This window comes from Equus przewalskii, chromosome 6 (genome assembly GCF_037783145.1).
Source record: "Equus przewalskii isolate Varuska chromosome 6, EquPr2, whole genome shotgun sequence".
In the NCBI taxonomy this organism is placed as follows: domain Eukaryota; kingdom Metazoa; phylum Chordata; class Mammalia; order Perissodactyla; family Equidae; genus Equus; species Equus przewalskii.
The window spans coordinates 80186506-80201651 of NC_091836.1; the positions used below are offsets into that span (position 1 = coordinate 80186506).

Below are 15146 nucleotides of genomic sequence, written 5' to 3' on the forward strand. Positions count from 1 at the left end.
TCAGCATAGCTGCCCTCCTCTTGCCGGATATCAGCTTGTCCCTCTTCAGGGATTCCCGATATCTACAAATTATACTAGCACTTTACAACTTTTCATTTTTTATTACACATATCTTAGTGTATTGTAGAAAGAAATAAGAAAAAACAGATATAGCATCTTAATACTGAAGGTATCTTTCACAAACACCATCTGGTAGATTGCATTAATTGCAGCTTTTCACTCCCTCTTTCCCAGTAAGAAGATTATATGTCCCCTCCCCATTGACTTGGGGCTTGGCCATATGGCTTGCTTTGGCTAGTGTAGTGTGAGTGATATGACTTTTGCTATGTCTGAGCAGAAGTTTTACACGTGATTGTCTGATTTGGCTTGGCCATTTGAGTTTTTGCTCTTGGCCACGAGCATAGAAATCCCAAATGAGGGCTGTTCCTCCTGCTTGGGTCCTGGAATGAGAAAAAATGTAGAGCAGACCCGATCCAACGCATAGCCTGACTCTCTGTGTGGTGAGAAAGAAGTGTTTATGTTTATAAGCCACTGAAATTGTATTTTTTGTTGTTTGTTACTGAAGCAAGAGCTAATACACATTCCTTCCTCCAAGAATTGACTTTCAGGCTCAATGCTCTCAGTCTCTACAACAGAGATGTCATGCATGGTGCCAGATCCTCCTCTTGTATGCGTTGATTAGGGCATTCTTTCCCACTGAGCCCAGAAATGAGCTTAGATGTGACCTCAGAATCCTTTTGAATATAGATTTTGAATACGGTGTTTGCATATTGGTGTTGAATATGGTGACTATGGTGTTCCAGGGCACTACTACGAATCAAGAAGAGAGGGCTGGTGAGACGAAATGTTTTGGGCCTGCTTCCACTACTCTATCCTGTCTCCTAAGTTTATTGACAACTTTTGCTTAGATGGGTCCTTCAAAGCAGGAATGTCCTTGGAAATACCAATCAGAGCTGCCTGGGCTCAGAGAACTCATTTTTCATTTTTAATGCTTATCATATCATTAGCGTCTTGGAAACAATAATCCTAGATGAGAAGGAAACTCATACTCACAAAGGTGTGACTTGCTCAAGGTGACACACTAGAACTAGAACCTGGTCTGTTGTCTCTAATGCCCATAATCTTTCCATTACACGCAAGGAGTCCATTGCCTAGAGCCCTTGGCTTTCTTCTCTCTCTGGGCCCCACACTCTCCATTTCCTAGACTCCAGAGGGACTGAAACAAATGGATCCTTCAGATCCACGTTTCCCCCAAAGAGCCAAAATCCAAGTGTCTTCATGGATGGAGAAAAACATGATTTAAGTGTATCACAAAAGCGCTATTAGTGGGACTAGGAGAGCCACACAACTGGCTCAGGAGGCCTGTCCTCTGGCAAATGTATATACCTGGACTCCAACCACAGCAGCACCTGACGATTTATTGAGAAAACTGATGAGGAAAGCCAAATATCCTTAGCATGTCACTGAATGTCAACTTGTCCATTAAAAAAGCAGAGTGGAGGCTCCATCTAAACCTTGGGGGACAAGGTAACTAACATTTGCACTACTAGTTTTCCGGGTAATGGTAAAGGACTAAGTTTCACTGGGGTAGTGGTTTATGGTTTTACCTGTAAGGTGACTCATCCATGGCAGAGCCAGTCACCATAGTGGGGGTTAACCACATACAAAGAGAATTCCCTGCTAAGATATAGGGGTTTCACAAGGTGTCAGGCTAAATGTTCTTCTAAGCATTTACGGCTCTGTGATGAGGTTGTTATTGTCCCATTTTATGTTTATCCTTCAACCGATGTCATTTTTTTAAAGTGGTTGTGATTTTGGTCTTGTCATTTCTGCCACTAGGCGGCTTCCAAATTGTCCATTCTTGGCAATGTTTAATGCCTTGTCTCCTGTCCTGCCGTCAGGGGCAGCTCATTTGAGCTGCCAGGAGGGCCTGCTTTATTGCTCAGCCAGCCAAGGCCTAAGCTGCTTTATGACATTTCAAAGTGAATCAATGATAGAAATTTCAATTTGTTTCAGAAGAGAGCTGTCAACAGCCCCAGAGCTCAGAAAATGAGTGGCCAGTTCTTTTGGAGGCACTGGTTTGAGAGTATATGGATGAAAGGCACCCTTATTGCTGTTTCAGCATGCATTTACTCTCTGAAACTCATCCTTATTCATATGTAGCTGCTGTTCCTGAAGAATGCTTGGGTAGGCTAACACTGACAACTAGAGTCCCTTCTTATCTACTTTGCTAAATGTAGTGATCATGGGTTGTTTTTGTCTGTCCCTTGGGAGACTATCCCTCCTCCACTCTCAGTACCTATAGTTTGGATGGAGCTGATTTCAGACCTGTCTTTCAGGGCTGGGCATGTGACTCAGGCCTGCCCACTGAGAAACTTGGATTTGGTTTAGGGATGGGCATGTTAGCTATATCAGCCAGGATCCTGGATAAGATGATGCTCTCAAAGGGGCCTATTAAATAACCTTTCCACAGATGTGTGGGCACAGTATAAGAAAACCATAAGAGATACTGTAGTCCCTGGGGCTACTCACTGTGGGGCATGGGTACTGCCCATATGTTGTAGAAGCAAGATTGAGGAGCCATTACTGGAACTCAAAAGAGAAAAATGTGTGGAGAGAGCTGAGGCAGGACCTGTGACTACTGGCCAAGAGACACAGCTAACCAGTGCAGACTCTTGCAAAGTGAACTGGAGGAAATGAACATCCTGACCTCATTCTTCTCTCTTCCTCCAGGCTCCTGCTGGTCTTTCCACTGACAATATCCAAAGGAAGGCGCAGGGGAAAGGAGGCACTGATGCACCCACACAGACCAACCTCTCAGCTACAGAGCCAATTCAGGCCAATTGAGAGTCAGTACTGGGACTTTTGATGGAGCAATGGGGTACTCTCCTCCCACTGGGATTACTGTGGAAAATAAGCCTGGAGCTACTGGTGGTCATCTTGTCATCACTCTGGAGAGAGGAAAGCAGAGCAAGGAGGAGGGGACAAATTCCTGATGATGCCATTTGAGCACTTGGATCCAGTTACACTTGAAGACTCTCCTTAGAATTTTCAGCTAGGGGCCAATAATTCCCCCTCTGTTTCAGCCAGTCAGGTTTCCCTCGCTTGCATCTGAAAGAGGCCTGACTAAGGCATGGTTTGCGCCGTTTGGCGCACTGCAGTACTCAGCTCACAGAGCCATTGAGATGATCACCTGCTAAACCCAGCAGTGGCTCCTACCCTATTTAGTTCACTAAATCTGGTCTCCTCAGTCTGTGCAGGTGCCAGACCCTCTCTTTCCATAACCCTGTCCAGCTGCAGCCTGTTCCTCAGCAGTCCTAATGAAGATGGCCAGGAAATCAGTGGCCCAGATGCACCATGGAGCAACATCTGGAATTTTATGAATTCAATGTTTTTGGGAGAGACAATATTTCAATATATGAGAGGAAAAATAACACAGGTCCCCTCTGGTAAGGGAAAAAAGGGCTGGAATGAATAAGACTGAAGTTAGATGATTTACTTGAGATATTAAATTGTGTGCAAAGTTGGTAAATGTTGGGCCACATCAAATAATTCCATGGGAGACTATTTTAACATAAGGATAGACCCAGTCCACCTACTCAGGCTTAGCAGTAACTGTTCTGAGAGGTACTTAGCCTCAAAGGACATTTGATAAGTCCTTGGTCAGCATCTTTGTTAAGCGGTGGGTCCTCCATTTACAGGGAGCCCTTTCCTCAGAATGTGTGTGTGTGATTGTGTGTGTGTGTGTGTGTAAAACAAAGTCGCCCTTGATATTCTACTTTTCACCAGCAGGAAAGAAAAGGGAAACAGTTTGTGGGCAGAGGGCGAGGAGGGTGAGGCCCCTTCAGAGCAGTCTTCTAGGGTGGCCCTCCACTGACCCCCATCTCCTGCGTTCCCTCCATCCATACACAGCAGAGGGTGAAAATCCCATCTGTACACACAGAGCTGGGGGGCTGGGACACAGTGTGGCAGAGCATAAACTTGGACCCAGTTTCTTCCATTCATTAGCTGTGCAACCTTAGCTTAGTCTGAGTTCCTGTTTCCTCCTTCATAAAATGAGGATAATAAATATCTTCCTTAGAGCACAGTTGTAAGGATTAAATGAGATCGAATAAACAAAGCTTCTAATGTACTGCTTGGCAAATGTCTTCATAAAAGGCCAAAGCAACATCAATGAGACAAATGTGAGCACGTCAGATGGCAGCACATCAAAGATTTAGTTTGAAGCCAGCACGATGCCTGGCACTCAACAGCAAATGCTTGCTCCTTTCTCCTTCCTGCTTTCCCCAGGAGTGTTTTGTCCCTCAAATAGAATCGTCTGCCAGCTGAGCAGGGATGCATGAAATGGTAGAAGCAATTAAAGCTTTAGATTAGCCTCAGTTTGTCCCTTTGACCCAGGAACTCTATCTCTGAGAATTAGCCTAGGAAATAATCTAAAAGAAAGAAAAAGTCACTTGTGCTAAGATGTTTGCTACAGAATTATTTATAATTGTAAAAATCCATGAATATCCAATAATGAGGTCAGTTCAATTCTAATAATTAACTAAAGAGGTTATTCTACAGTCATTGAAATGATAATTTCAAAACTATACAGCAACATGGAAACTGTTTATGATTTAATGTTAAGCCAAAGATACATACAGAATTGTGTCAACACTATGATACAGCTTGTGTCCATATCCTGGGAACCCCTGGGAGTCTCCATCCTTTAGATGCTTCATTTTTGACATCTTCCCACACTAGCTTTGTGTTTGGATGGGGAAACCTTTTATAACTAACCTTTTACAATTTAGTTTATTTTTTGCCCAAGTGTGAATAGTTATTATACATGAACCTTACCAAGACCAATAGAGAGAACACAAAAAAATAAAAACAACTTGATTTTTTGGAGTAATGGGAATTGTGATGAATTTTGATAGTGCATTTCAACTTCTGTTGATGGGCGCAATAAACATTAATGATAATTTAAATTAGAATTATGGAATGATCTTTCTGTCTCCACTTACAATAAACATTAACAAAAATTTAAATTAGAATTATAGAATAATCCTTCTCTCCCTGTTTTACTTTGCTTAGGAAAAGTGAATTATTGGATGTAAAGTGTTTAGAATAAGGCCTGACATAGAGTGAGTAATCAATAAATGAGATCTTGTAGCATCACCATTATTGCATGCGACGCACCATTCTTCCATGAATGAAATCCTATAATCCTCATACAATGCAGTGAGGGAGGGGCTGTGATTATGCTAATTCTAGAGATGGGAGACAGGCATAGAGAAGTTAAATCCCTTGTCTAGGGTCCCGTCACTAGTAAGTGGCGAAGCTGGAATCACCCTGGGGGCCAGGCCTAGAGTCTTGCTCTCACCATTCCACCATAGTGCACACTCATTAAGCAAAGCTGGTACCTGTAGGGCTTACGGAAATGAAAAACGAGTGGCCGGCTGAGCTTTTAGGGGAAGATTGTCTTCAGGTCCCCCGACCTCCAGGGAAGGGGATGATGAGGGCTGGAGAAGAGAAAGAGGGGCTGGCTCTGGCCCTTGTTTCTGGAGTGGAGAGAACGGAGAGATTGGGAGCTGGGGAACCCTGGGGGACTCATTTGTTCACTGCTGGAGGGGCTAGAGGGAGAATGTCCACGACAGACATGTTGCTAAAGTCAGATGCGGAGTCTGGCGGACAAGGAAAAGGGTCTGGACCATATGGGGCCACTGTTAACTTCCGTAGTCTTAGAACTGAAAGGTTGTCTGAGATATCGTCTGGAACAACATACCTTCCCGCTACTCCACACACGCAGTTTAAAGGAATAGGGAACGAGGGCCTGAGATGGCAAGTGCCTTGCCTCCTGATGCCCCAATGGGTCTCTCCTCATAAGTAATCCCCAAATCCATAGACAGAAATGTTCCCAGACAGATGAGAATCTCTCCCCAGCGTCTGCGCCCTGTCAGTGCTCCGCCTGAGGCAGTGTTGCCTTCTCTCAGATTCCCTCACCCTCAGAGGCCTGGGAGCCTCCCCAACTCTGATCTCAGTGAGATAGATGGGGGATGGGCCTGGTGTAACCCCAGCAAGGCCAGCATGAAATCAGAAGCTGAGCCCAGACCAGAGCTGTCCCAGGTGACAGGGGGACTCCAGAGATCAGGACCCAAGTTGGGGCCCTGATCAGGGCCTGGAGGGCAAAGCAAGGCTGAGGGTCAGAAGCGGACAGGCACCATGGGAACAAATCCTCACCCTCTGCCTTTCCTGGGGGTGATCCTAGCTGAGGGGGTACCCCGGGGGCTGGGGCTGAATCATGGGTCCTCACCTGAGACCAAGTGGGAAGCCGGCAGTGCAGAAGCAAGTTGAGTCAGAAACATGTGAGAAGCTGAGGTCTAAAAAGGGAAGTGCAAAGGGTCACCAAAGCAAAGGGGCCAGAAGCAGCTATGGCAGCTGGGATACGGAGCCAGGAATCTGAGAACCAGGGAGGTGAGAGCAAAAATAGTATGTCCGGGGTAAACAGGATTGGCCTGGAACAGGTGCTGCTGTGGCTCACTCTGGTGGGCCAGTGGGCATGGTGGGATGCAGGCCTGCTAAATTTAAAGGGCCAGAATGGACACCAGTGTCTGGGAGACCTGGAATCTGTCCCAGCCTAGGGGGCTGAGATGGTCTAGGCTGTTTGCCCTCGGCCTGGAGCTGGTGGGCCGGCATGAGTCTATGGGGCCGGGGAAGGCACTGTTGGAGATAAGGCCAAATCCTCACGGGTGATTTGAGTGCTGGGGCCTCGGCACTGTGGGGCCTGCATGCTCAGGCCTGTAGCAGAATGTAGGGCTGAGAGAGAGGCTGATGAGTCATAAGTCCCAGTCCCAGATGTGGAGCAGATGCTACAGGCAGCTTTGGATTTCTTGTTAACAGATTTGACCACGCCTGGACTAGCTGTCAGGCTCAGGCCACTGGCCCCGTTCCGAGCTCACAGGAAGCCTAAGAACTTTCTCCTCTGTGAGTATTCCCTCTTTGAAATGTTTCCTAGCCCCACAGAACCACATTTGGGTGAGTGAATGTATTCTCAGAGCCAGGCTTTACAAGTTGATTTTATGACGCATCTAGGCAGGAGGTGAAACGCCCTGGTCATTAACTCGTTTCCCCTTGTGGGTGAATTCCGCCGTGAATCGTTCATCTGAGCCGTGGAACAGGCTTCTCCAGCACACACAGGCCTGTCTGTCAGTGTACGTTTGGCTGCTCAGATAAATCCTTGGCACCTCAGAGGATGTCCCTGGTTCACCTCTGAAGCCACGTGCTTTCTCTTGCAGGCAACTTCACTGACTGCTTCCTGGAACAGGCCAGGACACAGAGATGATGCTCTGCGGATAAGGCTGTGCTGTGTCAGGAGAGTCTTAGAACACACATCTGGTTGCTTAACCCCCTGCATACCGTGGGAGCCAGATGGCTTAATCTGCCCTTTGCGTGTGTCTGTCCTTTTAAATTCTAGCTTAATGGCCACATGCTTTAGGTCACTTCTGTCGTCCTAAAATAGGGCTCTGACCGTATCTCCGAAGGAGGGCCCCTGAAGCAATTGCAGTGGGCTGGCTGCCAAGGCTGGCCGAGTGAGACACAGGACTTGAAATAAATGCACAGTGTTTGCTTACGGATTCTTCTCCACCACATCATGGATGAGTCAGATGACTTCTCACCCCAGATTCTGTTTTTACCCACCTTCCTACTCAGGGGTGGGGGTGGGAGGATTTTCTAAAGCTTAAAATATATCCCCAAATTATATTCTTTTGTCTTTTGAGTGTTAATGTTGAATAGGGATTCTTTCATTCTTTGACGCAATAGGGAATTATTTTTGACTTTTTCAGTTTCATTCTGCTTTAATTCATACTTGGTTGTGGAAGCGAGTCAGGAGGCTGGGGGTCAAGTCTCTGCTTTGCTCGTTAGTAACTAGGATTTTGGGCAAGCCAGTTCACCTCTGGGAGCTTCAGTTTCCTTGTTGGCAAATGGGATGTGGGTCCCGGCGGGAGCGGCTTCCCCCTCTCTGTAGCCCTGGAGTCTGAACCCTGAGTCACCCTTCGCCTCCCAGGCTTGTTATGACAGCAAGTTACAAAACTCCTGGAAGCGCTTTGAAAACTAAAATGCTACATTCCCGAGGGTGGTAATTACTACTATACACCATGTGAAAAAAAAAAAGAAAAGTCAGTTTTTCCTCTCTTCAGCCTTCCTCACACTCCACCTCGCCGTGTCTGTGGGTAGCGCTTCTTCAGTCTCCCAGGCAAACGCTTCACTCTGGCTTCCTGAGGCTGGACCCACCCCTTCGCTCCGTTCACAACACCTTTGGATCTGCGTTTTTTTTCAGTGTGGTCTATAAGTTCACTTATTTTTTATTGTGGTAAAATATACACAACATAACAAAATTTATCATTTCCACCATTTTTAGGTGTACAGTTCAGCGTCACAAGTCTATTCACATTGTTGTGCAGCGATCATCATCGTCATCCATCTCCCGAACTCTTTTCATTTTCCCAAACTGAACCTTTGTTCTCACCAAACAATGGCTCCCCATTCCCGTTCCTCCAGCCCCTGGCGACCCCTTTTCTACTTTCCGACTCTGAGAGTGACTACTCCAGGTGCCCCATGTAAGTGGAATCTTCAATACTTGTCCTTCTGCGTCTGACTTTTTGTATGCAGCATAATGTCCTCAAGGTTTGTCCATGTCTGCTGCTTTCCAGAGAGATAAAATTCCCAGAAATTTTAAGCAATAGATTAAAAAAAAAGACCCAAGATTTTTCTCCCAGAAACTGTTGTAAATTAGGAAGAAAAGGCTGAATGGACATATCCACTTTTCAGTTTGTGCTGTTTGTAACTGTAAAGTGACAGCTGTATACTTACGGTTAACGTTCGCAGGTGCCGTTTGTTGGGCAATAGCCTTCCTCCCAAGTGTTTGTCTCTGATGATTTACCTGGGGATCGAAGAACTCCTGAGAAAGAACATTTAAACGTCGTCCGCTAATGGGCTTCAGGCACATAATATCGCAGCTGATAGTTTGGGGGGTTCTGACTGAAGCCAGGTTTCAGGAGGGCAGTCGGGTCCCTTAAGGAGAATTCCCTGAAAGGGAAAATGTAGGCTGGCATGGTGAGTCAGACCCAGCAGTGGGGCCTGAGCACCTGTGGGGAGCAGCATCGAGACCCCTGAGCACCTGGGAGGAAGGGCCAGGTGTAAAAAGTAGACCTGTTTGACTAAACTCTGTAATGCTTTGGGACTCAAAGCAAACCTGCCGCGGGAAGTTACAGCGGGATGAAGGAGGCCATTGTCCTCTTCCCCGTGGCAGTGACCGTTGAGCGGAGCGGCACCATCGTGGGCATCAGGGACTCAGCAATCTGGTGTCAGAGAGAGGGTCTCCACCCTGCTTAGCTGAGTCAGTGCAGTGACAGTGGCGGGTTAAGTCACTGTGATGATGAGAAGCAGGCAGGAATTCCAGATTTCAGGCCTGGCGGAGGGCACATTAGCAGCTCTGGTTTGCATGGACAGAGGTCAGCAGCATGGGGAGGCCTGAGCGGATTCATACCTATGCGTAAGTCCCCCCCACCTCCCGCCCCCAAGACTCCTAGAAAGTCCTGGGGAAGAACATCGGAAGAGACTAATTGTTGGCTGACCGGATCGGCGGCTGGGCCAATGGGATTCAGATCTTAATGTGAATGCAACCCTACTTGTACCTGTTGGCTGGTGTGGGTCAGGAACCTTGGTGTTACATATGTTTTGATTTGTTAATAACACAATTATGATGTGGTTTATTCTGATGATTACCAATTTATTAATTTGATTTAATTTAAAATGTTTTAAGCAGAGCTACAAATTGTGAATATGTAGGGGACATACACCTCTTATTTTGGGCTCGTTGATAAAACTCAGGGACTTTGAGAATAGATGAAATCGCCCTTATTGTAGTCTGTTTTTTGGATTTAGTCACGTTTTCAGAAAACAAAAAGACATTGACAAAACAGGAGGCAAGAGAGCCTTGAAACCTATGGGATACAACTTTTCAGTGTATAAGTTTGTCAAATTCGCCTCCACTTCTGAGCGGTTGCACTGTCAGCAGTTTCTACTTTTTCCATTGCTTTATCTATCAGCGTCCTAGACCGCTGGGCACCGAAAAGGATTTGGCTCAGAAGTGACAAATTTTTTTTTGAGCCATTCTGTGTTAGTTTCCTTCAGAAGAGTGTTTGTTTATTTCTCCATGTCATGTGGGTTGGTTTTAACTACTCTTGATCCCAGAAGAAATCTTGAAATGGTTCCATTCAGTCCTACCCAAGTGTAGGTTCTGGAGAGTAGGACCTATTCAGATCCCCATCCTCCCTTCGGTGAGGCTTATGAATGTCCTGAGCCATTGAAAATAGGATTTTTCTCGTAAGGTCGGTCTCTTGGACTAAGAAAATATCAAGGTGTGGGTGGGTATTGTTCCTGTTGGACCGTGGGCGGCTACAGAGGCAACTTCTGGTGGGATGCCCTCACTTGAGGACAAGGAGTGCAGCAAAAGGGGCTCACCAGTACAGGCAACAAGTGTTGGCCAAGTTCTGAGTGGCACCTTGGCACTGCCCAGCGACATGCTCGCTTGGGCCAGGTGGGGCAGTCTCCTGATGCTGACTCATCCTCAGTCCTGGAGGCCCACCTGACTTCCCTTCTCATGCCCTGTCCTCTCACCCACGGCACCTTGATCTTCCCCCTTGGGGTTGGGGAGTCTAGATCTTCATTTGTTTTCTTTTCACACTGTTTTTTCAACTGTTTATTACAGAAATCTTCAAGCATACAGAAAAGTTGAAAGAACAGAACCGTGACTTTTGCGTGCCCTTTATCTTAATTAAACTTGTTAACATTTTGCCATATTTACTTTAATAGAAAGTTTTATATATGAAACACTTCAAAGTAAATTGTAGACTTCATTCCTAAACACTTCAGTACCCTGTATGCATCTCCTCAGAATAAGATCCTTCTTCTACATAATATAACCATTCTCACACCTAAGAAAATTAATAATTTACTGTCATCTCATTTAAATTACATATTTAAATTTTTCCAATTGTCCCCAACGTGAATTTTTAAATTAACACTTTAGAACAAAGATCCAGAGTTCATGCATTGCATTTATGTTATGGTTTTTAATCTTTCTTATTCTAAAACAATCCCCCCACTATATGTATTTTTTAATATATTTACACTGGCATCTGAGGAGCCAGGCTAGTTGTCATGTGCAATGTCTCATTTTCTGATTTGTCTGATCATTTCCTCCTGGTGTCATTTAAGTTTTTTTTACATATAGTCTGGGTTTTTTTCTTCTATAAGCTGGAAATTAATTTTAAAGGCTTGATTATATTTGGTTATCAATTTTGGTAGGATGCTAACTTTTTTTGTTTGTTTGTTTTAACTTTTTTTTTTATTAAGATTACGATAGATTACAACCTTGTGAGATTTCAGTTGTATATTATTGTTAGTCATGTTGTGGGTATACGCCTTCACCCTTTGTGCCCTCCCCCCACCCCCCCTTTTCCCTGGTAACCACTGATCAGTTCTCCTTGTCTATATGTTAACTTCCACCTGTGAGTGGAGTCATATAGAGTTCGTCTTTCTCTGTCTGGCTTATTTCACTTAACATAACACCCTCGAGGTCCATCCATGTTGATGCGAATGGAACAATTTTGTCCTTTTTTTATGGCTGAGTAGTATTCCATGGTGTATATATACCATATCTTCTTTATCCAATCATCAGTTTCTGGGCATTTAGGTTGGTTCCATGTCTTGGCTATTGTAAATAATGCTTCGATGAACATAGGGGTGCAAGGGACTCTTGGGATTGCTGATTTCAGGTTCTTAGGATAGATACCCAGTAGTGGGATGGCTGGGTCATAAGGTATTTCTATTTTTAACTTTTTGAGAAATCTCCATACTGTTTTCCATAGTGGCTGCACTAGTTTGCATTCCCACCAACAGTGTATGAGGGTTCGTTTTTCTCCACAACCTCTCCAACATTTGTCACTCTTGGTTTTGGATATTTTTGCCAATCTAACGGGTGTAAGGTGATATCTTAGTGTAGTTTTGATTTGCATTTCCCTGATGATTAGCGATGATGAACATCTTTTCATGTGTCTATTGGCCATACTTATATCTTCTTTGCAGAAATGTCTGTTCATGTCCTCTGCCCATTTTTTGATCGGGTTTTTTGTTTTTTTGTTGTTAAGCTGTGTGAGTTCTTTGTATATTATGGAGATTAACCCTTTGTCGCATAAGTGGCTTGTAAATATTTTTTTCCAATTAGTGGGCTGTTTTTTTGTTTCAGTCCTGTTTTCCCTTGCCTTGAAGAAGCTCTTTAGTCTGATGAAATCCCATTTGTTTATTCTGTCTATTGTTTCCCTCAACTGAGGAGTTATAGAGTCCGAAAAGATTCTTTTGAAACTGATGTCAAAGAGTGTGCTGCCGATATTCTCTTCTAGAAGACTTATTGTTTCAGGCCTAATCTTTAGGTCTTTGATCCATTTTGAGTTTATTTTGGTGTGTGGTGAAAAAGAATGGTCAATTTTCAATCTTTTGCATGTGGCTGTCCAGTTTTCCCAGCAACATTTGTTAAAGAGACTTTCTTTTCTCCAATGTAGGCCCTCCGCTCCTTTGTCGAAGATTAGCTGTCCATAGATGTGTGGTTTTATCTCTGGGCTTTCAATTCTGTTCCATTGATCTGTGCACCTGTTTTTGTACCAGTACCATGCTGTTTTGATCACTGTAGCTTTGTAGTATGTTTTGAAATTGGGGATTGTGATTCCGCCGGCTTTGTTTTTCTTACTCAGGATTGCTTTAGCAATTCGCAGTCTTTTGTTGTCCCATATGAATTTTAGGATTCTTTGTTCAATTTCTGTAAAGAATGTCCTTGGGATTCTGATTGGGATAGCGTTGAATCTGTAGATTGCTTTAGGTAGTATGGACATTTTAACTATGTTTATTCTTCCAATCCATGTGCATGGAATGTCTTTCTATCTCTTTATGTCGTCGTCAATTTCTTTCAAGAAAGTCTTGTAGTTTTCATTGTATAAATCTTTCACTTCCTTGGTTAAATTTATCCCAAGGTATTTTATTCTTTTCGTTGTGGTTGTGAATGGGATTGAGTTCTTGAGTTCTTTTTCTGTTAGTTCATTGGCTAACTTTTTTTTTTGTAATGGACAAACATCATGCCTTATTCCCTTAAGGGTTTGCCCTTTGAATTTTAACAATTTCTCTTTCTCCTTTTTTTCTCTCAAAAAGCTTGCCTTTAGCAAAGTGCATTTTTTCCCCACAGCCATTACTACTGAATGATTTCATCCACCCATTTTGAAGGCTTTCTCTTTGTATTCCAGATGTAAGAATCCTAATCTTCCCTGTGGTGATGTACCGTTCTCACTGGGGAGAAACAGAGTACAAGAAAATGCAGAAAGGAAAGCACCTTGATTGTGTTTTAAAGATTATGGCACTATGCCTTTAAAGAACATTGTCACCTGCTGTGGAGGATGAAGCTTCTGGAGCAGGTGAGAAGTAAGAGAAAGTAGAGGTCATGTCTCCAAAGGTCTTGCTCCGCAGAGCTGGAGGGACACACTGCAGAATCCTAGACTCTGTTCCTGGGTCTGTATCATGAGAAAACAGGGGATTCTTTTTCAATATCAGGTCCCAAGGATAAGGCTCATTTTGCAGCTACTCACATGATGCCGATCTTTGAGTTTAGTAGGAGGATAAGTTGCCTAACTATGTAATTCCTCTTGATTCTGAATAGAGTCTTACAATAGTCTCTAACCTGTTGCAACGTTCCCAACAGTCTCGTGAAATCAGTAGGGAATGGATCATTGTTAGCATTTCATAGGGGAAAAAACAAGTTTTGAACTTTTTCTTTCTTTTTTCAGTTCAACAAATGTTTATTGAACCATTATTGTACATAGTTGCTGTGTTAGGCTCTGGGAGTACCAAGTTGGCTTGAGCTCATGTGCTGCTCATAGTGGGGAAGAAGACACGTAAACAGATACTTTCGCTGTAAAATGGCAGAGATAAGTACTAGGTGTTAAGGGGTCAAAAAAGAACGGCATACCTTAGCCTTCCTGGAGGAAATGAGGCTGAGTTAAGACTTGAAGGATGAGCAAAGGCCAGATGCCATATGCTGAGAGAAGCCCTCTTGGCTTGTCCGCTGTGGTATTCCTAGCACATGGTAGACATTCAATACAGTGAATTTATAAAAGAAATCTCAGCAGAGGAAATGTTATGAGCCTAAAAAAGGCATGGGAAACTAAAAATAGTTCAGAATTGCCAGAACGTTAATCCTTACCCTTCATGGGGTCACAGACTGCTTCGAAAGACTAATGGAAGCCGTGGAACTTCTCTGCAGTAAAATAACAAACACTGTACCAAACTGGGTGGTTTAAGACAACAGGAGTTTATTGACTCACAGTTCTAGAGGCTAGAATCCTGAAATCAAGGTGTCTGGAGGGCCATGCTCTCTCTGAAACCCATAGGAGAGAATCCTTTCATGCCTCTCCCCGCTCCTGGTGGTTTGACAGCCATCTCGGCATTCTTGGCTTGCAGATGCATCACTCCAATCCTCCACTGTTGCCTGGTGTTCTCTGTGTCTCTGTCTTCACGTGACTGTCTTCTTATAAGGGCACCGTCATGTAGGATTAGGGGCCAGCTGACTCCAGTATGACCTAGTCTTAATAACTCCATCTGTAATGACCCTATTTCCAAATAAGGTCACATTCTGAGGTCCAGGGGATGAGGACTTCAGCATACCTTTTTGAGGGGACAAATTCCACCCATAACAGGGAGGATATCATTTTTAGCTCAAGGAGAAAACAGAGGAACATTCTTTAGAGATTGAGGAGTGGGAGTTTGCTGCAGGCACCCAGAGACCCAAGTGAAATGGGTGGGAATGGGGTGGGGGTTCTGGTCAGACGAGAAGTGGAAGGAGAGCTAATTGACGTTCGAGTGACAAGACCAATGGAGATGTGAGGCATGGGGGTTAGCCTGAGGAACCAAATGAGGCTCTGGTTTGAGGGCAGCCATGCGGACGTGACCTCGTGGTGGGGCAAAAACACAGTCTACAATGGGGAACTCTGGGTAGAGAAGCATCCAACGGGATACTTCTGATTGTTGTTGCCAGCTCAGTTACCACTCATTCAGAGTGG

The 15146-nt window shown here is 44.4% G+C and overlaps 1 protein-coding gene across 4 annotated transcripts in view; it reads left to right on the forward strand.

Moving 5' to 3' along the window:
* Positions 1–6206: 6206 nt before the first annotated feature.
* Positions 6207–15146, forward strand: part of LOC103566173 (uncharacterized) — a 70064-nt gene continuing 61124 nt past the window's right edge. For all 4 annotated transcript variants that reach the window (XM_070626359.1, XM_070626360.1, XM_070626361.1 and 1 more), the window contains exons 1-3: positions 6207–6456; positions 6883–6966; positions 8402–8600. In XM_070626359.1, the coding sequence (XP_070482460.1) occupies positions 6414–6456; positions 6883–6966; positions 8402–8600 (326 nt within the window). In that variant the 5' untranslated portion in view covers positions 6207–6413. The remainder of the gene's footprint in view (positions 6457–6882; positions 6967–8401; positions 8601–15146) is intronic.